Below are 21120 nucleotides of genomic sequence, written 5' to 3'. Positions count from 1 at the left end.
AATCCAATCCCAGTGTCCCCAATCCCAGTTTCCCATTCCCATTCCCAATGTCCCCATTCCCAATGTCCCCAATCCCATTTCCAGTGTCCCCATTCCCACTCCCATTGTCCCATTCCCAACGTCCCCAATCCAATCCCAGTGTCCCCAGTCCCAGTTTCCCGTTCCCAATCCCAGTGTCCCATTCCCGGTGTCCCCAATCCCATTCCCAATGTCCCCAATCCCAATCCCACCATCCCCATTCCCAGTCTCCTCTTTCCATTCCCACCGACCGCATTCCCAGCCCAAAAATTCCCAAAAACTCCCAACTTCCGGTTGCTCTGGGTTTGGAAAAGGTGGAAAAACAGAAGAATTCCCTAAAAAAAAATGGGATTTCCCTCCCCAAATTCCTGGAGCTGTTTCTTTTCCCTGCTCGGGGGACATCCCCAAAAATTCCCAAGGATTTTGAGGATCACGAGGATTTTATGGATCCCTGGAGGGAGTGGGGTGTCCCTGCTTTTACTCCAGCCTTGGATTCCCTCAGGAAATGGGGAAAAAAACGGGAATAACAGGAAAATTTGGGATTAAAAAAGATTCTGAAAAGTCCTTGTGGCTTCCCCGCTTTTTATTGGGAAAAGGGGGAATTTTGGGAACATGTTGGAGCCACCCCAGGAGCTTCCCGGGAAAGGGGACGGGCGGCATTCCTGGGATTCGGTGGCCATCAGGATCTGCAGGGAAAAAAAACGGGAAAATCCTGGGGAATTCTGTGGGAAATGACGGAAAGAACAACCCCAAATGGCCAAATTCCATGGAAAATCCCAAGTTCCACCCCAGATTCCAGAAAACTTCATGGGAAAGGAGGAAAATCTCAACCCCAAATGGACAAATCCCAGAAGATTCCATGGGAAATTTGGAAAACGTCAAATCCCAGGTTTTTTCCTGACCTTCACCACCAAAAATGCACAGGAAAAGTGGGGAAAAAAGTGGGAAAAAGCAGGAAAGAAGTGATAAAAATGGGGAAAAAGCAAAAAAAGTGGGAAAAATCGGGGAAAAAAGCAGAAAAAGCTAAAAAAATGCAGGAAAAAGAGAGGGAAAAAAAGTGGGGGGGAAAAAAGTGGGGAAAAAGTGGGGAAAAAAGCAGAAAAAGGGAAAATACTGGGAAAAAAAAGTGGGAAAAAAGCAGGGAAAATTGGGGAAAGAAGTGGAAAAAATGGGGAAAAAAAAAGGGAGAGAAGTGAAAAAAATGGGGAAAAAAGCAGGGAAAAAGCGAAAAAAGTGGGGAAAAAAAAGGAAACGGGAAAAGGTGAAAAATGTTGGAAAAACCCAAAAAGTGGGGAAAAAAGTGGGAAAGATGCAGGAAAAATGAGGGAAAAGTGGGGAAAAAAGCCAGGGGAAAAGTAGGGGAAAAAGTGGGAAAAAATGGGGGGAAAAAGGGGAAAAAAGGGAAAAAAAGTGGGGAAAAAGGAGGGGAAAGTGGGAAAAAAGGGGGGGGGGAAGGGAAAAATACTGGGAAAAACCTGGGGAAAAAGCTACAAAGTTAGGGGAGAAAAATTGGGAAAATTGGGGAAAGAAGCAGGGAAAAAATGGGGGAAAAAGAGGGGAAAAAGAGGGAAAAAGCAGGAGAAAAAGTGGAAAAAATGTGGGGAAAAAATCAGAGGGAAAAGTGGGAAAAAAGCCGGAAGAAAGCAGGAAAAAAACGGGAAAAAGAAGGAAAAAAGGGGGAAAAAAAAAAACCCACAAAAAAAGGAGGGAAAAAAGGTGAAAAAAAGGGGGAAAATTCCAGAAAAAACAAAAAAAAGCGGGAAAGGAGCTGAAATAATTTGATTTGGAATTTGTGTTGGGGATTTTTTTGGGAATGGGAATTCCGTACTGGGAAATGCGGCAGTTGGAGGCGGAGACGAAGCGCCCGGTGTAGTGGATGTGGCAGCGCACGACGTTGTTGGTGAAATCTGACTCCAGCACCAAATATTTGGGATTGACCTGGACCTGGGAATGTGGGAAAAGGTGGGAAAAAAATGGGAAAAAACCCATGGAAAATTGGGTGGGAATGCGGGCGGGAAAAGGGGGGAAATATCCCGGAAATATCCGGGAAATGGGGGAGGGAAGGAAATCCCGAAGGGGGGAAAAAAATCCTGGAAGGGAAATAAAAATTCCAAAAAGCAGAAGGGAAAATTAGGGAATGAAAAAGTATCCCGAAATGAGGAAAAGGGAAGGGGGAAAGGTCCCAGAAATAGATGGGAATGGGGAAATCTGGGAAAAAATCCCCAAAAATGGTCAGGGAAAGGGGAAAAACCACAAAAAATAAAGAGGGAAAGGGAAAATCGGGGGGGAAATCCACAGAATTAGCGGGAAAAGGGAAAATTGTAGGAAAAGAATAAAAAAAAAATCAACAGGGAATTGGGAAAATGGGGGAAAGCAGGAAAAAAAATCCCAAAAATGAACAGGGAAAAGGGAAAATCAGAGAAAAATCCCCAGAAATAAAGAGGGAAATGGGAAAAACGGGGCAAAAATCCCAAAAAGTAAATGAGGAAAGGGGAAAACAGGGAGAAAATTCCTAAAAATATCAGGGAAAAGGGAAAATGGGGGAAAGCTGGAAAAAAAAATATCCCAAAAATGAACAGGGAAAAGGGAAAATCAGGGGAAAATCCCAAAAAGTAAATGGGGAAAGGGGAAATCAGGGGAAAAAAATATCAGGGAAAAGGGAAAATTGTGGGGAAAAAAAATCACAAAAATCAACTGGAAATTGGGAAAAGGAGGAAAAGCAGGGTAAAAATCCCAAAAATAAAGAAGGAAATGGGTAAATCAGGGGAAAATCCCAAAAATAAAGAAGGAAACGGGAAAATCAGGGGAAAATCCCAAAAATAAAGAAGGAAACGGGAAAATCGGGGAGAGGGGGGAAAACCCCAAAACAGGGAAAAGAAAAGGGAAAAAAATACCCCAAATCCAAAGGGAAATGGGGAAATCGAGGGGGAAAAAAATCCCAAAAAAATCCAGGAAAAGGGAAAAAAAGCAGGAAAATCATCCTGGAAAAGCTCCCAGGGGTGGGAAAATCCTGATCCGAGGTGAAATTGGGGTTTTCCAGCCCCAAAGCACCTTGAGGATGTAATTCCCGGGCGGAACGTCGGTGATGTCGATCCACTGGCAGTCGATGTCGGCGTTGTAGGTGTCGTAACAGCCCGGGCTGAGACCCTGCGGAAAACGGGGGGAAAAGTTGGGAAAATGGGAAAAAACGGGGAGAAAATGGGGAAAAATGGGAAAAAATGGGGAGAAAATGGGGAAAAAATGGGAAAAAATGGGGAGAAAATGGGGAAAAATGGGGAGAAAATGGGAAAACTGGGAAAAAATGGGGAGAAAATGGGAAAAAAATGGGGAGAAAATGGGGAAAAATGGGGAGAAAATGGGTAAAATGGGAAAAATGGGGAGAAAATGGGAAAACTGGGAGAAAATGGGGAGAAAATGGGGAAAAATGGGGAGAAAATGGGGAAAACTGGGAGAAAATGGGGAGAAAAGGGGGAAAAACGGGGAGAAAATGGGGAGAAAATGGGGAAAAATGGGGAGAAAATGGGAAAACTGGGAGAAAATGGGGAGAAAATGGGGAAAAATGGGGAGAAAATGGGGAAAAATGGGAAAAAAAAATGGGGAAAAATGGGGAAAAAAATGGGGAGAAAATGGGAAAACTGGGAGAAAATGGGGTTAAAATGGGGAAAAATGGGGTTAATATGGGGAAAAATGGGAGGAAAATGGGAGGAAAATGGGAAAAAATGGGGAAAAATGGGGAAAAATGGGGATAAAATGGGGAAAAAGTGGGGAGAAAATGGGGAAAAATGGGAGGAAAATGGGTTAAAATGGGGAAAAATGGGGAGAAAATGGGAAAAACTGGGAGAAAATGGGGAGAAAATGGGGAAAAACGGGAGAAAATGGGGAAAAAATGGCGAAAAATGTGAAAAAAGAGAAAATGTAGAAAAAACCAGGAAAAAATGGGGAAAAATGGGGGGAAAAATGGGAAAAAAGAGAAAATGTAGAAAAAATCAGGAAAAATGGGGAAAAATGGGAAAAAATGAGGAAAAAATGGGAAAAATGGGGAAAAAATGGGAAAAAGTGGGAACAAACAGGGAGAAAATGCCGAAAAAATGGGGAAAAATGGGAAAATGTGGGAAAAACAGAGAAAATGGGAAAATGTGGGAAAAACAGGAAAAATGGGGAAAAATGGGAAAAAAATGGGAAAATGTGGGAAAATGTGGGGAAAAAATGGGGAAAAATGGGAAAAAGTGGGAAAAACGGAGAATGTGGGGAAAATGTGGGAAAAAAAAAAACAGGAAAAAAATGATAAAAATGGGGAAAATGTGGGAAAATGTGAGAAAATGTGGGGAAAAAAAGGGGAAAAAGTGGGAAAAAGTGGGAAAAACGGAGAAAATGGGAAAATGTGGGAAAAACACGAAAAAATGGGAAAAAATGGGAAAAAATGGGAAAATGTGGGAAAAAGTGGGGAAAAAAAAGGGGAAAAAATGGGAAAAAGTGGGAAAAGGTGGGAAAAACGGAGAAAATGGGAAAATGTGGGAAAAACAGGAAAAAATGGGTAAAAATGGGAAAAAATGGGAAAATGTGGGAAAAAGTGGGGAAAAAAAGGGGAAAAATGGGAAAAAGTGGGAAAAAGTGGGAAAAATGGAGAATGTGGGGAAAATGTGGGAAAAACAGGAAAAAATTGATAAAAATGGGGAAAATGTGGGAAAATGTGAGAAAATGTGGGGAAAAAAAGGGGAAAAGTGGGAAAATGTGGGAAAAACGGAGAAAATGGGAAAATGTGGGAAAAACAGGAAAAAAGGGGTAAAAATGGGGAAAAAATGGGAAAATGTGGGAAAATGTGGGGAAAAACAGGGAAAAGTGGGAAAAACAGGGAAAAAACAGGAAAAAATGGGTAAAAATGGGAAAAAAAATGGGAAAATGTGGGAAAATGTGGGGAAAAAAAGGGGAAAAATGGGAAAAAGTGGGAAAAAGTGGGAAAAACAGGGAGAAAATGTGGAAAATGTGGGAAAAACAGGAAAAAATTGATAAAAATGGGGAAAATGTGGGAAAATGTGAGAAAATGTGGGGAAAAAAAAAAATGGGGAAAAGTGGGAAAAAGTGGGAAAAAACAGGGAGAAAATGGGAAAATGTGGGAAAAAAAAAAACAGGAAAAAAATTGATAAAAATGGGGAAAAAAAATGGGGAAAATGTGGGAAAATGTGAGAAAATGTGGGGAAAAAAAAAAGTGGGAAAGTGGGAAAAAAGTGGGAAAAAAAAACAGGGAGAAAATGGGAAAATGTGGGAAAAAACAGGAAAAAAATGATAAAAATGGGGAAAAAATGGGAAAATGTGGGAAAATGTGGGGAAAAAAAGGGGAAAAGTGGGAAAAAGGGGGAAAAACAGGGAGAAAATGGGAAAATGTGGGAAAAACAGGAAAAAAATGATAAAAATGGGAAAAAAATGGGAAAATGTGGGGAAAAAATGGGACAAAATGGGACAAAAAAAGGTCAAAAAGGGATCAAAAAGGAGCTGTTGGTGTCATAACTTCCTGGTTGGATACCTTGTGGAAAACGGGGAAAAATTGGAAAAATGGGAAAAAAATGGGAAGAAAATGGGGAAAATGATGGAAAAATAGGAGGAAAAGGGAAAAAAATGGGAAAAACAGGAAAAAATGGGACAAAAAAGGGATAAAAAGGGATTAAGATGGAGCCATCGGTGTTGTAACTGCCTGGGCTGAGACCCTGGGAAAAAATGGGGGGGAAAATTGGGAAAATGGAAAAAAATGGGAAAAAAATGGGGAAAATGGGAGGAAAAGGGAAAAAAGGAAAAAGGACAAAAAGGGACAAAAAGGGACCCAGAAAGGTACAAAAAGGGACAAAAAGTGACCAGGGTGACCCAGGTGCTGTCCCCAGGTGTCACCTGGCTGTGGGCGGTGCAGGCGCGGTGCCACAAATGGGGATGAAAGGGATAAAAAGGGACAAAAATGGACAAAAAGGGACCAAAAAGGGACAAAAAGGGACAAAAATTGACAAAAAGGGACCCAAAAGTGACCCAAAAGTTACCAGAAGTGACCAGAAGTGACTGAGGTGACAAAAGCACTGGTGTCAGTCCCCAGGTGTCACCTGGGTGTGGGCAGTGCAGGCGCGGTGCCACAAATGGGGATGAAAGAGACAAAAAGGGACCAAAAAGGGACAAAAAGGGACCCAAAAAGGGACAAAAAATGACAGAGAGGGACTGAAAGTGACCAAAATGTGACCAAAAAGGGACTAAAAGTGACCCAGAGGTGCCCCAGAAGTGCCAAGAAGTGATGGAGGTGACAAAGGTGACAACGCCACGGGCGTCACCTGGCTGTGGGCGGTGCAGGCGCGGTGCCACAAATGGGGATGGAAGGGACTAAAAGGGACAAAAAAGGGACCCAAAAAGGGACAAAAAGGGACAAAAATTGACAAAAATGGACAAAAAGTGACCCAAAAGTGACCAGAAGTGACCAGAAGTGACCGAGGTGACAAAAGCACTGGTGTCAGTCCCCAGGTGTCACCTGGGTGTGGGCGGTGCAGGCGCGGTGCCACAAATGGGGGTGAAAGGGACTAAAAGGGACAAAAAAATGACAAAGGTGACAAAGGTGACAGCGGCCCGGGTGTCACCTGGGTGTGGGCGGTGCAGGCGTAGCGCTTGAGGTGGCCGAAGTCGCAGGTGGTGTCCTCCAGGCAGAAGCTGGCCTTGTGTCCCTCGGCCACGCGGCGCCCCGAGGTGACGTCCAGCAGGTCGTAGTGGCTGAACTCCGCCATGCTGTGGTAGTGCCTGGGGACACCGCGGGGACATTGGGGACAGCGCGGGGACAGCACGGGGACAGCGTGGGGACATTGGGGACAGCGCGGGGACAGCATGGGGACAGTGTGGGGACAGTGTGGGGACACCGTGGGGACATTGGGGACACAATGGGGACACAATGGGGACAGTGTGGGGACATGGGGACACCACAGGGACACCATGGGGACATTGGGGACATCATGGGGACAGTGTGGGGCCATTAGAGACACAATGGGGACAGCACAGGGACACCGTGGGGACATTGGGGACAGCGCGGGGACAGCGTGGGGACGTTGGGGACACAATGGGGACACAATGGGGACACAATGGGGACAGCATGGGGACAGCGCAGGGACAGGGCAGGGACACCATGGGGACAATGGGGACAGTGTGGGGACACACTGGGGACAGCGCGAGGACATTGGGGACATCATGGGCACAGTGTGGGGACAGCATGGGGACATTGGGGACAGGGCGGGGACAGTGTGGGGACAGTGTGGGGACACCACAGGGACATTGTGGGGACACCATGGGGACACCACGGGGACACCGTGGGCAAACGTGGGGACATTGGGAGGACACTGTGGGGACATGCTGGGGACATGGGGACACAATGGGGACACCAGGGGGACACCATGGTGACACCGTGGGGACACTGCAGGGACATGGGGGCACCAGGGACACATGGGGGACATTCAAGGGGACACTCAGGGGACATCACGAGGGGGAGGGGATTTCAGTGCCAGGGCACAGCAGGTGGCAGCTCCCGCCTTGGGGACATTGTGGCAGTGAGGGGACACCAGGCACAGGAGCGCGGTGGCCTTGGGGACAAAGAGGTGACACCAAGCCCACGGAGACCTCAAAGCAACGTCACCCCTCAGGCGTCACCAGGGCGGGGGGAACAGGGCTGGGGACACTCCGTGGTGGCAGCTGTGCCACTGCCACCATCGTGGTGGCCTTGGGGACAAAGAGCCCGAGGAAGAGTCCAAAATGAAGCCACCAAACGAGGAAATGTCACCAAAATGTCACCAAAATGTCACTGAAATGTCACCAAAATGTCACCAAAATGCCACTGAAATGTCACCGAAATGTCACCGAAACCCCTGGAGCTGCCACCAGGCTGGTGCTAGCATCGGGGAGAGCTGGGGACAGGGCTGGGGACACTCCGTGGTGGCAGCTGTGACACTGACACCATCATGGTGGCCTTGGGGACAAAGAGCCCGAGGAAGGTGACACCAACCCCAAGGAGACCTCAAAGCAACGTCACCAAACGGGGAAATGGCACCCGAGAGGCGCCACCGGTGGGAGGGGACAGGGCTGGGGACATCAGGGGACAGCAGGGGACATTGAGTGACACTGGGGACATCAGGGGACATCGGGAGACATGAGGGGACATGAGGGGACATCAGGTGACATCAGGTGATGTCAGGTGACATCAGTGACATCAGGGGACAGCGGGGGACAGCGGGGGACAGCGGGGGACATCAGTGACATCAGGTGACATCAGGTGACACCAGGGGACACTGGGTGATACTGGGTGACATCAGGTGATATCAGGTGATATCAGGGGACATCAGAGGACACCAGGCGACATCAGGTGACACAAGGTGACATCAGGTGACATTAGGTGACATGAGGTGACATCAGGTGACATTAGGTGACATGAGGTGACATCAGGTGACACAAGGTGACATCAGGGACACCAGGGGACATCAGGGGACACTCACTGGTGGCAGCTGTGCCACTGCCAGCTGTGGCGGGGCTGGCTGGGCAGGAAGTCGGCCGTGCCCTGGTTCTTGACGCGCTGCGGGAAGCGCAGCAGCACCCGCACGTCGTAGTCGGTGGCCTCGGCCGCGTACGCCGTGCTGGGGACAGCGGGGACACTTCTCCCTCGTCCCATTTTTCCCGTTATCCCCATTTTCCCTCATCCCAGGATTCCCCTCCTTCCCAAATTATCCCCATTCCCAGCCCATCCCGCTCCCCTCCTCCCCACAGCCCCTCTCCCTCCCCCCTCTCCTCCCCACATCCTCCAATCCCAGAGCACTCCCGTTCCCGGGAATCCTTCCTCTCCCGTTCCCGGGAATCCTTCCTCTCCCGTTCCCTGGAATCCTTCCTCTCCCGTTCCTGGGAATCCTTCCTCTCCCGTTCCCAGGAATCCTTCCTCTCCCGTTCCCGGGAATCCTTCCTCTCCCGTTCCTGGGAATCCTTCCTCTCCCGTTCCCGGGAATCCTTCCTCTCCCGTTCCCGGGAATCCTTCCTCTCCCGTTCCTGGGAATCCTTCCTCTCCCGTTCCCGGGAATCATCCCTCTCCCATTCCTGAGAATCGTCACTCTCTCATTCCTGGGAAACCCGTCTCTCCTGTTTATGGGAATTCCATCTCTCTCCCATTCCCGGGTTTCTCCCATTCCCAGGATCCCATCTTTCCTATTCCCAGGTCTCTCCCATTCCCGGGAATCCCCTCTCTCCCACTCCTGGGTCTCTCTCATTCCCAGGTCTCTCCCACTCCCGGGTCTCTGCCATTCCCTGGAATCCTCTCTCTCCATTCCCGGGTCTTTCCCATTCCTGAGTTTCTCCCATTCCCGGGATCCCATCTCTCCCATTCCCAGGTCTCTCAATTCCAGGGTCTCTCCCATTACTGGGTCTCTGCCATTCCCTGGAATCCTCTCTCTCCATTTCCAGGTCTCTCCATTCCCGGGATCCCATCTCTCCATTCCCAGGTTTCTCTCCTTTCCCGGGATCCCATCTCATTCCCGGGAATCCCCTCTCTCCCATTCCCGGGTCTCTCCCATTCATTCCCGGGAATCCCACCTGGCCAGGCACTTCTCCTCGGCGGCGCAGCGCAGCGAGTACAGGTGCGCCCTCTGCACGTACGTGGAGGCCTGGACATAGTTGGGATCCGGGATCAGATCCGGGAGACCTGCCGGGAAAACGGGAATGCGGATTGGGAACAGGGATTGGGAACATCCGGGATCAGATCCGGGAAACCTGCCGGGAAAATGGGAACAGGGATTGGGGACACAGATCCTGGAGGCCTGGACATTTGGGATCTGGGATCTGATCCAAGAGACCTGCCAGGAAAACTGGGATATCCACTGGGGACAGGGAATTGGGACATCCGGGATCAGAACCAGGAAACCACCGGGAAAATGGGAATGGGGATTGGGGACAGGAATTGGGAACATCTGGGGTTGGATCCGGGAAACCTGCCAGGAAAACAGGAATGGGGACTGGGGACATCTGGGATCAGATCCAGGAAACTTGTTGGGAAAACGGGAACAGGGATTGGGGGCACAGATCCTGGAGGCCTGGACATTTGGGATCTGGGATCAGATTCAGGAGACCTGCTGGGAAAACGGGAACAGGGATTTGGAACAGGGATTGGAGACAGGGATTGGAGACAAGGCCATCCCTTGGGATTGGGGACCCAGCTCCGGGAGGCCCGGGTGGATTTGGGATTTGGGAATGTCGGTGGGATTGCTCCCGTGGTTCCTTTTCCCGCCAGCCCGAAGGGGAAGTTTCGGGTCCCAAATCCCACCAGGTTTTCCCAATTTCCAGCTGGAAAATCCACCCTTCCCTCCCCTCCTCCCCGCGGCCCCTCTGGCAGATCCCAATCCCGCGTTTCTCGCCAGCGGGATCGCTCCGGCCGCTCCCCTGGAGCCGTTCTCTGTTCCCGACACGCAGGGAAAACCCCTGGAATAGCAGGAGCCCAATTCCCTGTTTTCCACCCAGAAACGGGGGAAAAGCTGGGTTATCCCTGTCTTTATCCCTCCTTTCCTTAAATTCCAGACAGTTCCAGACAATTCCCTGGGATTGGGGAGAGCTGGGATGGACAGAGGGACGCAGGGACAGGCAGAGCTGCCTTGGTTTCCCAAATTTATGGAGCTCCGGCTGGAGCTGGAATTCCGCCCCTTCCGCGCCTCCCCTTCCCAAAGGCTCCTCCAGCACCTGGAATTGTTCTGGAATCAGCCCCTCGGGAAGGATCACGATGGGGGGACACTGCCCAGGCGCTCTGTGCCTCAGTTTCCCTTCTCCCTGTCCCGTCTCCGTCCCATTTCCATCCCCATCCTTATCCCATTCCCACCCCATTCCCATAACCTTTATCCCTATCCCCATTCCCATTCCCATCCCCATCCTTCTGCCCCCCTATCCCCATTCCCATCTCTATCCCTGATCTCATGCAAATAATCTCCATTCCTATCCCTCCTCCCATCCCATTCCCAAAATCCCCATCCCCATTCCCATTTCCCATCCCCTTCCTAAAACCCTCATTCCCAAAATCCTCATTCCCATCCTCTCCCCATTCCCAAAATCCCCCTCCCCAGCCCCATTCCCACCATCCCTATCCCATTCCCAACTCCCTTCGCACCCCCACCAGGATCCCCCGTCTTCCCTGAGGTGCCATTTCCCAGCCCAATTCCCTGTTTTTCCCTGGATTTCCCCCCACTTTTCCCAGTTTTTCCCTGTTTTTCCCCGGATTTCTCCCATTTTTCTCGTTTTTTCCCTGGAAAGGAGAACAATGCCTCCTTGTTCCTGGGCCTGCCTTCCCGGGAGGGATCACGTCATTCCTTTGGAGTTCATTTCCTGCCCCATTCCCACTGATGTAATTCCCGAGGGGACCCCCAAAAAAATAATAAAAATAATAATAATAAAAAAAAAGAGCCAGGAGAACTCAGAAAAAATTCCTTAAAAAAATTAAAAAAAAAAACAAAACACCAAAAAACCCATGGAAAACCACCCCAAGCCAGCGGAACGTTTTCCATCTTTTTTAGGAGCTTTTTTCCCCTCCCTGCTGTTGTTTGTAAGGAATTCTTGGAAGCTCCGGAGCGAAATCCGACTCCCGGACCGATGGGGAGTTTTATGGGATTTGGGATTTTCCCCTTTCTCCCGCTGGATTTTGCCCCTGGGATGGCCCCGTTGTTTTTATAGGATCTCGTGGGGTCAAACCTATGGAATTCCTGGGATGTCGGGATCTGGGATTGCCCCCAAACCCATCCCAAATTCCTGGGGGTGTTACTGAGCCTGCATTTTCCCATTTCCCAAAAAATTCCAGGGACAATCCCAGCAGGAAAAGGTTGGGATTTCCCGTCCGGCCACCCTGGGAGCTGCCAGGGGAGATTTCCGTCTGTTCCCGGGGAAAATCAGGATAATCAGCCCCTGTCTGTGCCAGGATCAGCAGGAAAATCCCACTGGGAGTGATGGAAAAGCGGGAACGGGGGAGGTCGCGAGCAGAGGGAACGGGAACGGGGACAGCCGGAGCAGCCGACAGGATTCCGGCATCCCATCAATCCAATCCCAATCCCAATTCCATTCCCAATCCCAATCCCATCCCATCGATCCCATCCCAATCCCAATTCCATTCCCAATCCCAATCCCATCCCATCGATCCCATCCCAATCCCAATTTCATTCCCAATCCCAATCCCATCCCATTGATCCAATCCCAATTCCATTCCCAATCCCAATCCCATCCCATTGATCCAATCCCAATTCCATTCCCAATCCCATCCCAATCCCATCCCATTGATCCCATCCCAATCGCAATTCCATTCACAATCCCATCCCAATCCCAATTCCATTCAAAATCCCAATCCCATCCAATCACAATCCCAATCCTTCCCATCAATCCCCATCCAAATCCCAATCCCATCAATCTCATCCCATCAAATCCTATCCTAATCCCATCAACCCCATCGATCCCATCCAATCCCAATCCCAATCCCATCCCAGTAGAATCCCTCCTCCATCCCCACGGAAACCCGGCATTCCCAGCTCCTGGAATCACCGCAATCCCAAATCCGATCCCACCAAAGGAAGACTTTCCTGGGAATTACGGCATCTCCCGGCCCATCCGGGGTCACCCCAACCTCCTGCTCGGTGGGACCCAAATTCCCGGTGCCCCATGGAATTCCCAAATACCACTTTCCTTCCAAAAGCAGCCCCGGGGGACCCGATCCATGGGGTTGGGGGGAAAATCCCTCCTGGAGATGGGATCAGGGTCAGGATTGGGATGAGGAATCCCTGGAGATGGGATCAGGGTTGGGATCGGGGTCAGGAAGTTTTGGAGATGGGATCTGGGTTGGGATCAGGATGAGGAACCCCTGGAAATGGGATCGGGGTTGGGACCAGAGTAGGGAAGACTTTTGGGATCGGGCCCCCCTTCCCTCCGGCAGCCGCCAGGAGCTGCTCCTCCCCCTCCCAGCCCCGGATCCCGCCTGGAACCTTTCCCAGCCTCTCTTCCCAGATTTCCCCACCCCCACTCCCCCATTCCCACAGAAACCCCGATAATTCCCCGATAAAAACAGCGGGATTGGATTCCTTCATTAACCCCCAGCCGGAGGCCGGGAATGCCAAACATTCCTGGCAGATCCGGCCGGGATTAGGAGGCCCCCGAGGAGCTTTGCCCTCGGAATTAATTGTTAATAATTAATAATTAACAATTAACACCGGATTCGGGGGGACACCAGGAATCATTTGCTCCAATTAGGATCCCTGGGAAGTGACGGGGAGGTGACAACATTCCCAAAACACCGCGAGTGACCCGGAGAGAGGCCGGAATTTCACGGGATCAGCTTGATTCCCTTGAAATTTCTCCAGGAAAAGCAGGAAGCTCCGGGAGCTGAGTGTCCCGAATTCCCTGGCGGAGCCACCGGTGCCTCCCGGCTCCCAGGGATCCTGGAAGGACTCGGATGCTGCCAGCAGGGAATTTGGCCAGGATCTTTCCTGGGGAATTTGGCCGGGATCTTTCCCGGGGAATTTGGCCGGGATCTTTCCTGGGGAATTTGGCTGGGATCTTTGCCGGGTCATCGGCAGGGCAGCTGTCCTCGGGTGTCCCTCCAGAGCCTCTGGAATTCCAGCATTCCCTAAAATCCCTCATATCCTTCACTCCCCATGCCCCATTCCCACCTTCTCCTGAGATCCCAAAAAACGCCATTCCCGAGTTTTTCCTGGAGTGTTCCCTCCCTGTCCGTGTAGGGCAGGGCCGGGCCCTTCCCACAGCCCCAAATCCTTCGGGATGGGCTTTTCCCAGAAAACTGTGATGGGGCTGGAGGGGTCACGGGGTCAGGCTGGGATGGGATTCCCGAGGGATGGGCTGGGAGCGGCTCCCAAGCTCTTCCAGCTCCAGCATGGAGCCAAAACTCTTGGAAACTCAGCCCAAAAAATCCACGGGATTTCATCGGGATGGGCAAGGAGTGACCCCAGAGTGACCTCGGGAATGGGGGGGAGCACGGACCTGGCTGTCCAGGAATGGTCAGGATAACAGGGATCCATTCCTGTCCTATCCCAAACACATCAGAGAAAACTGGGATCCATTCCTGTCCTATCCTGGTTTGATCCCAATCCAGGGACACCCTATGGATGTGGGAGGAGCTGGGACACGGCACAACCCCATCCCAAAATTATGGAATTTCCCGGGACAGACCCCAGGAATGCCTTGGGACACGTCCCAGCCCCATTCCACAAATTTGGGATACCCTGGAATACGCAGCACCGCCCTATCCCAAAATCCCGGGATGATCTCAGACGTGACCCAATCCCAACCTCCCTTCCCGTTCCCACCATTCCCAAAACCTGCGGGGTCTCCAAGAATCTTCATCCCCGGAGCGAATCCCTGGAATCCCGCCCATCCCAAGGAAATTCCAAGGGAATCCCAAACTCACCCCGCGCTCCGAGGCTGGGCCTGTAGACGCTGCCCACGCTGAGCCGGGCTTGGCTGTCGGGAACCGCCTGCAGAATTTCGGGGCTCCGGCCGGGAACAAAGGGCTCGGGATGGGCAATCCCGAAGGATTCAGCTGCTCGGAACGGCGGCTGCCGCTGGTGGGGTGGGAATTGCGCCCCGAAGCCCAGGTTTTCCGTGGAGGCCATCCCGGTTTGCGGCTCGGAGTCGTGGTACAAACTGTGGGAATAGCGGCGATCCAGCGGGAAGCCGGCGGCTCCGTAGGGATTGGCCTCATCCCCGAAATCCTCGGCGAGCGCGTGGGGTTGGAGCGGGAACATCATCCCTGTCCCCATTCTGTTCCCCATCCCTGTCCCTGTCTCCATCCCATTCCCCATCCCATTCTCAATCGCTGTTCCCATCCCGTTCCCCATCCCTGTCCCTGTCCCTGTCCCCATCCCTGTCCCTGTCCCCATCCCTGTCCTTGTCCCCATCGCTGTTTCCATCCCTGGCCCCATCCCCATTCCTGTGTCCATCCCAGTTCCCATTCCTGTCCCCGTCCCCATCCCTGGCCCCGCTGCCCCCGCGCCCCGCGACACCAGGACCCCCTCGTGCGGTGCCACCCCCGCGGGGACACCGGCGTGCGTTTGTCCCGCCGAGGCCACCGCGAACGCGGCCGCGGCCACCCCGGCCGTGCCCTGCCGGCCCCTCCCCGCCTGTCGCCGCTGTCCCCAGCCGCTGTCGCCCCTGGGGCCGTCCCGCCAGTTGGGCGGCACCTGCCCGAAGCCGAAAGGATGTCGCGCTTGTCCCCGCACTGTCCCCGAGGCCTGGCGGCGCACGCTGCCCGCTGGCCCCGCCGCCGGCCCCGCTAGCCACAGCCGGTTGCCCGCGGGCCGCTCCTGCCCGGCGGGCACGAACTCGGCGCCGCTGTTGAGGAGGCTGAAGAGGCGCCCGTTGTTCTCCCACTGGATCAGCTGCCGCCAGGGCTCCTGCGCGCCCGCCGGCTCCAGCAGCAGCTCCGGCTCCAGCAGCAGCAGCAGCAGCAGCAGCGGCCCGGCCCAGAGCGGCCCTCGCCGCCCCAGCCCCGCCGGCATCGCCGCCGCTCCGCCCGGGGCCGCTCTCGGTGCCCGGGGCCGCTCTCGGTGTCCGGGGCCACACTCGGTGCCCGGAGCGGCTCCCGGTGCCGGACCGGGAGCCAGGAGCCGCTCACGGTGCCGCTCATGGTGCCTGCGACCAGTCTGGGTACCCGGCGCCGCGGTGGGTGTCCGGGGCCGCTCCCCGTGCCCCTCTCGGTGTCCGGGGCCGCTCCCGGTGCCGCTCTCGGTGCCTGTGTCGCCCCCCGGGCCCGACCCGCTGGGAGCGCGCCCGGAGCGCGGGGCCGGCAGCGCCTCCGCCGCTTTCTCCTCCTCCGCCTTTTCCTCCTCCTTTTCCTTCTCCTCCTCCTCTTTTTCCTTCTCCTCCTCCTCCTCCTCTTTTTACTCCTTCTCCTTCTCCTCCTCTTTTTCCTTCTCCTCCTCCTCTTTTTCCTTCTCCTCCTCCTCCTCCTCTTTTTACCCCTTCTCCTTCTCCTCCTCTTTTTCCTTCTCCTCCTCCTCCTTTTCCTCCTCCTCCTCCTTTTACTCCTTTTCCTCCCCCGCCTCTTTTCCCTTCTCCTCCTCCTCCTCCTCCTTTAACTTCTCCTCCTACTTTTCTTTCTCCTCCTTCTCCTCCTCCGCCTTTTCCTCCTCCTTTTCCTTCTCCTCTGCCTCTTTTTCCTTCTCATCCTCTTCCTTTTACTCCTTTTCCCTCTCCTCTTTTTCCTCCTCCTCCTCCTCTCTTCCTCCTCCTCTTTTCCCTTTTCCTCCTTTCCCGATCTTTGCTCCCTCCTCTTCCTCCTCCTCCTCCAGGAGGTCCCCGAAGTTCGCCTGGAATTCTCTCCAAGGATTCTCTCCCAGAGCGGATCCCGAACTCCGGGAGAAGGCCGGAAGTGCATCCAGGCGGGAAAAAAAAACCAACCCAAAACCTTGGAATTCCCGACTTTCCACCATTTTTTATTTTTATTTTATTTTATTTTATTTTATTTTATTTTATTTTATTTTATTTTTATTTTTATTTTTATTTTATTTTTATTTAAAAAAACAACCCTGGGATGAAACTCCTCGGGATTCACTCCCGGGAAGCAATTCCAGATGGGATCCTGCCCTCCAGGAGAAGGCGGGAATTGCATCCAGGTGGGATGGGAAAACAAAAAAACAAACAACAAAAAAAGTGGAATTTCCCATTTTCCCCCTTTTTTAGGATCCCTTTTCCCCTGGAATTCCCGATTTTACCGGGATCAGGCTCTGGAAAAGCCCCTTCATTCTCCAGAGCTTCCCAAAGGAAAACTGTGCCGCTCCCTTCCCAAAAAATGGGATTTTCTCCTAGGTTTTACCTGGATCCATTTCCCCTGGATTTGAAATCCCGAGTTCTGGCGGAAAACACCTGGAATTGATCGGGAATTTGGCTGGAAGCTCCTATTTGATTTTTTGGGATATTGAACAGAAAAGTGGGATCCCCAAATCCCAAAACCCTCTGGATCCCCCAGGAATTCCCGGCTTTTCCCCTCTGGGAATGCCGGAGTTGATGGAGCTGGGTGGGATGGAAATCCAGGATAATTCCCAAATCCCAAATCCCAGATCCCGCAGCCGGAGTGGGGGATGGCACTGGGATGTCCCCTCTGGATCCCATGGATGGGAATTTGGGGATTTTTGGGATTTAGAGATTTAGGGAAAGTTTGGGAAGGACCGGGGGGGTGGTTTCCATGGGGTTGGGAATTCCGGGGGCGACACATGGGGCCCGGCCTGAATCCCCAAATCCTGAATTCCCAAATGCCAAATCCCAAACACCCAAATTCTGGATCCCAAATCCCGGGTGTCAAACCCCAGGCCTCCAATCCCAAATCCCAGATCCCAAATGGCCAAATTCCAAATCCCAAACCCCGAATCCCAAATCCCAAACTCCAAATCCCCTAATCCCAAACCCTGAATCCCATATCCCCAAATCCCAAACCCTGAATTCCATATCCCAAATCCCAAACCCCAGATCTCAGATCCCGGATCCCTAATCCCAAATCCTGGATCTCAAACTCCAAATCCCAAATCCCAAACCCTGAATCCCAAATCCCAAACAATCAAATTCTGGACCCCAAATCCCGGGTCTCAAACCCCAGACCCCAAATGCCAGATCCCAAATGCCGGATCCCAAATCCCCAAATCCCAAACTCCAAACCCCAAATCCCAAACCCCAGATCCAAAATCCCAAATCCTGGATCTCAAACTCTAAATCCCAAATCTCAAATCCCGGATCCTAAATCCCAGACCCCAAACCCCAAATCCCGGATCCTAAATCCGAGGTCCCAAACCCGAAATCCCAGATCTCAAACTCCAAATCCCAAATTTCAAATCCCAGACCCCAAATCCCAAATCCCATATCCCGGATCCTAAATCCCAGACCCTGAATCCTCAATCCTAAACCCTGAATCCCAAATCTAAAATCCCAGATCCCAAACCCCAGATCCTAAATCCCAAATCCAAAACCCCAAATCCCAAAATCCCGGATCCCAAACCCTGAATCCCAAATCCCGGCGCTCCCCAATTCCTGGCTGTCCCCGCCGCCAGGGGGCGCCAGCAGCCCGCGCTGGAACAGCCAATCCTGGGGAAAAAACCGGGAATTTTGGGATCGGGATTTCGCCAGGGAACCCCAAATCCCGGCTGGAATTCCAGGTGGGAATTCCACGATATTCCAAAGGGTTCCAGTGCTGGGATCCGGAAGGTTCCGGTGCCAGGATCAGGACAAGGATCCCGATCCCAACATCTGGGCGGGGGAAATTCCCAAATCCAGGGGATCCAGAGGTATCTGATCCCAACAGCTGGAAAGAACAAATCCCATTATCCAGAGGATTCCAGAAAATCCCAATCCCAACACCTGGACAAAAAAAAAAATCCCAAATCCAGAGGCTCCAGAAGATTTCCATGGGATTCTCCCACTGGATCAGCCTTTTCCTGGATGGATTCAGGCCGCAGGAAAGGCAGGAATGGGAATGAATCCCTGAAAACCCGGATGCTCCGGGAAGACGGGAATTCCCTCCTGCTGGAATCAGGGCCAGAGGGAGTCCAAAATCCACGGAATTTTCCCCCCAAATCGGGAATTTTATCGGGAAAATATGATCCAGGATGGGATTTTTTGGGGTTTCTTTTTGCAGCTCCATCCCAAAGCCCCCAAATCCCAAATTCTGGAGCATCCCAGAATTCCCAAGAGCAGCCGGAAAAAATCTGGAGCAATTCCAGATTTTCTGCAGAGTTGGATCCAACTGATTCCGGATTTAAAATCCCGGGAAAAGCAGGAATGGGGAAAAGCTGGAAAACTGCCTGACATTCCCATCAAAATAATGAAGGGAATGGGGAAAAAATGGGAAAAATCAGGATTGGTTTGGGAATTTGAGCTGGGGGGGGACCCTCCCAGGGAATCCTGGATCAGCCTGGAAAAACATGGGAATAATTCCCTGAGGGAAGAAAATTCCCAGGGATCAAATTCCCTTATTTTTCCTCATGGAAATCCACTCCCTGTGGGTTTTCCCTGGGGAAAATTCCCAATAAAATAGAATTCCAATAAAACCCAAGGTTTTCTGCCTGGATCCCGGAAGGGTTGTTTGGGAAGTGTTCCCAGTCCGAGGATTTTGGAGGGATTTTTATCCACCTGAGGCTGGACTGAAATTCCCTGGATTTGGAATTTGGATTCTTGGATTGGGAGGTGGGAAAAGCAGGATCTGGGAGGGGTCGGAATTCCTTTGGATCCTCCACTGGGGTTTCTCCTCTTCCTGAAATCATTCCATGGATTTTTATCCCTGGATCTGCATCTCCATTCTTCCAGGAAATTCCCTGTCCTGGAATCCCGGCAGATATTTGGGATGAGAAAACAGAATTCACTTCCTGGGATGTCCCAGATTCCAGCCGGGAATTCCAACCCTCCCCAGGGCCTGACATTACCCCGGAAAAGGCAATTCCAAGAAAACCGTGGAGTCTGGAAAAGGCAATTCCAAGGAATCCATGGAGTCTGGGATGGCTCAACGGCAATCCCACCATTCCAGGACCAGGATATTTTTGGGAATCAGGAGAGTGGGGCCATGACCAAGAGGGTGCTGGGGGGGTTTGAGAATTCCCAGTGGGAGGAAAAAGTCTTGGAATGTGCAGGGATCAGACACAGCCCCAGTGCCAGCTGGATGGATTTTTCCAGATGGAAGCTGCATAAGGAAGGAATCCCTCCCATCCATCCATCCATTCATGGATCCATCCATCCATCATCCATCCATCCATCATCCATCCATCATCCATCCATCCATCCATCCATCATCCATCCATCATCCATCATCCATCCATCCATCATCCATCCATCCATCATCCATCATCCATCCATCCATCCATCCATCCATCATCCATCATCCATCATCCATCATCCATCCATCATCCATCCATCCATCCATCATCCATCCATCCATCCATCCATCATCCATCATCCATCCATCCATCATCCATCATCCATCCATCATCCATCCATCCATCCATCATCCATCCATCATCCATCCATCCATCATCCATCCATCCATCCATCATCCATCCATCCATCCATCCATCCATCATCCATCCATCCATCCATCCATCATCCATCCATCCATCCCTCCATCCATCCATCATCCATCCATCCATCCATCCATCCATCCCTCATCCATCCATCATCCATCCATCCATCCATCATCCATCCATCCATCCATCATCCATCATCCATCCATCCATCCATCCATCATCCATCATCCATCCATCATCCATCCATCATCCATCCATCCATCCATCATCCATCATCCATCCATCATCCATCATCCATCCATCCATCATCCATCATCCATCCATCATCCATCCATCATCCATCCATCATCCATCCATCCATCATCCATCCATCCATCCATCCATCCCTCATCCATCCATCATCCATCCATCCATCCATCATCCATCATCCATCCATCCATCATCCATCATCCATCCATCCATCATCCATCCATCATCCATCCATCCATCATCCATCCATCCATCCATCCATCCATCCATCCATCCATCATCCATCATCCATCCATCATCCATCATCCATCCATCATCCATCCATCATCCATCCATCATCCATCCATCCATCATCCATCCATCATCCATCATCCATCCATCCATCATCCATCCATCCATCATCCATCCATCCATCCATCCATCCATCATCCATCATCCATCCATCCATCATCCATCATCCATCCATCATCCATCCATCCATCATCCATCCATCCATCATCCATCCATCCATCATCCATCCATCCATCATCCATCATCCATCCATCATCCATCCATCCATCCATCCATCATCCATCCATCATCCATCCATCCATCATCCATCCATCATCCATCCATCCATCATCCATCCATCCATCCATCCATCATCCATCATCCATCCATCCATCCATCCATCCATCCATCCATCCATCATCCATCATCCATCCATCCATCATCCATCCATCCATCATCCATCCATCCATCCATCCATCATCCATCATCCATCCATCCATCATCCATCCATCCATCCATCATCCATCCATCCATCATCCATCCATCCATCCATCCATCCATC

General features: G+C 51.5%; 1 protein-coding gene across 1 annotated transcript; it reads right to left on the bottom strand.

Annotated features, from left to right (window-relative positions):
* Positions 1-583: 583 nt before the first annotated feature.
* On the bottom strand, positions 584-15541 carry LOXL1 (lysyl oxidase like 1). Its single transcript, XM_088063173.1, has 7 exons — positions 14447-15541; positions 9598-9706; positions 8517-8654; positions 6624-6780; positions 3070-3165; positions 1847-1962; positions 584-704 (listed from the first exon to the last, which is right to left on the bottom strand). Exons 1-7 carry the CDS (start codon positions 15534-15536, stop codon positions 698-700), a joined length of 1713 nt encoding a protein of 570 aa, XP_087919299.1. The 5' UTR covers positions 15537-15541; the 3' UTR covers positions 584-697.
* Between the last annotated feature and the right edge of the window lie 5579 nt (positions 15542-21120).

This window comes from Pseudopodoces humilis, chromosome 16, assembly GCF_049639895.1.
Source record: "Pseudopodoces humilis isolate 2021_Gansu_Grassland_sample_001 chromosome 16, ASM4963989v1, whole genome shotgun sequence".
Classification (NCBI taxonomy): Eukaryota; Metazoa; Chordata; class Aves; order Passeriformes; family Paridae; genus Pseudopodoces; species Pseudopodoces humilis.
Note: the sequence above shows the minus strand (reverse complement) of the source record. Positions and strands in the feature narration are given on the sequence as shown.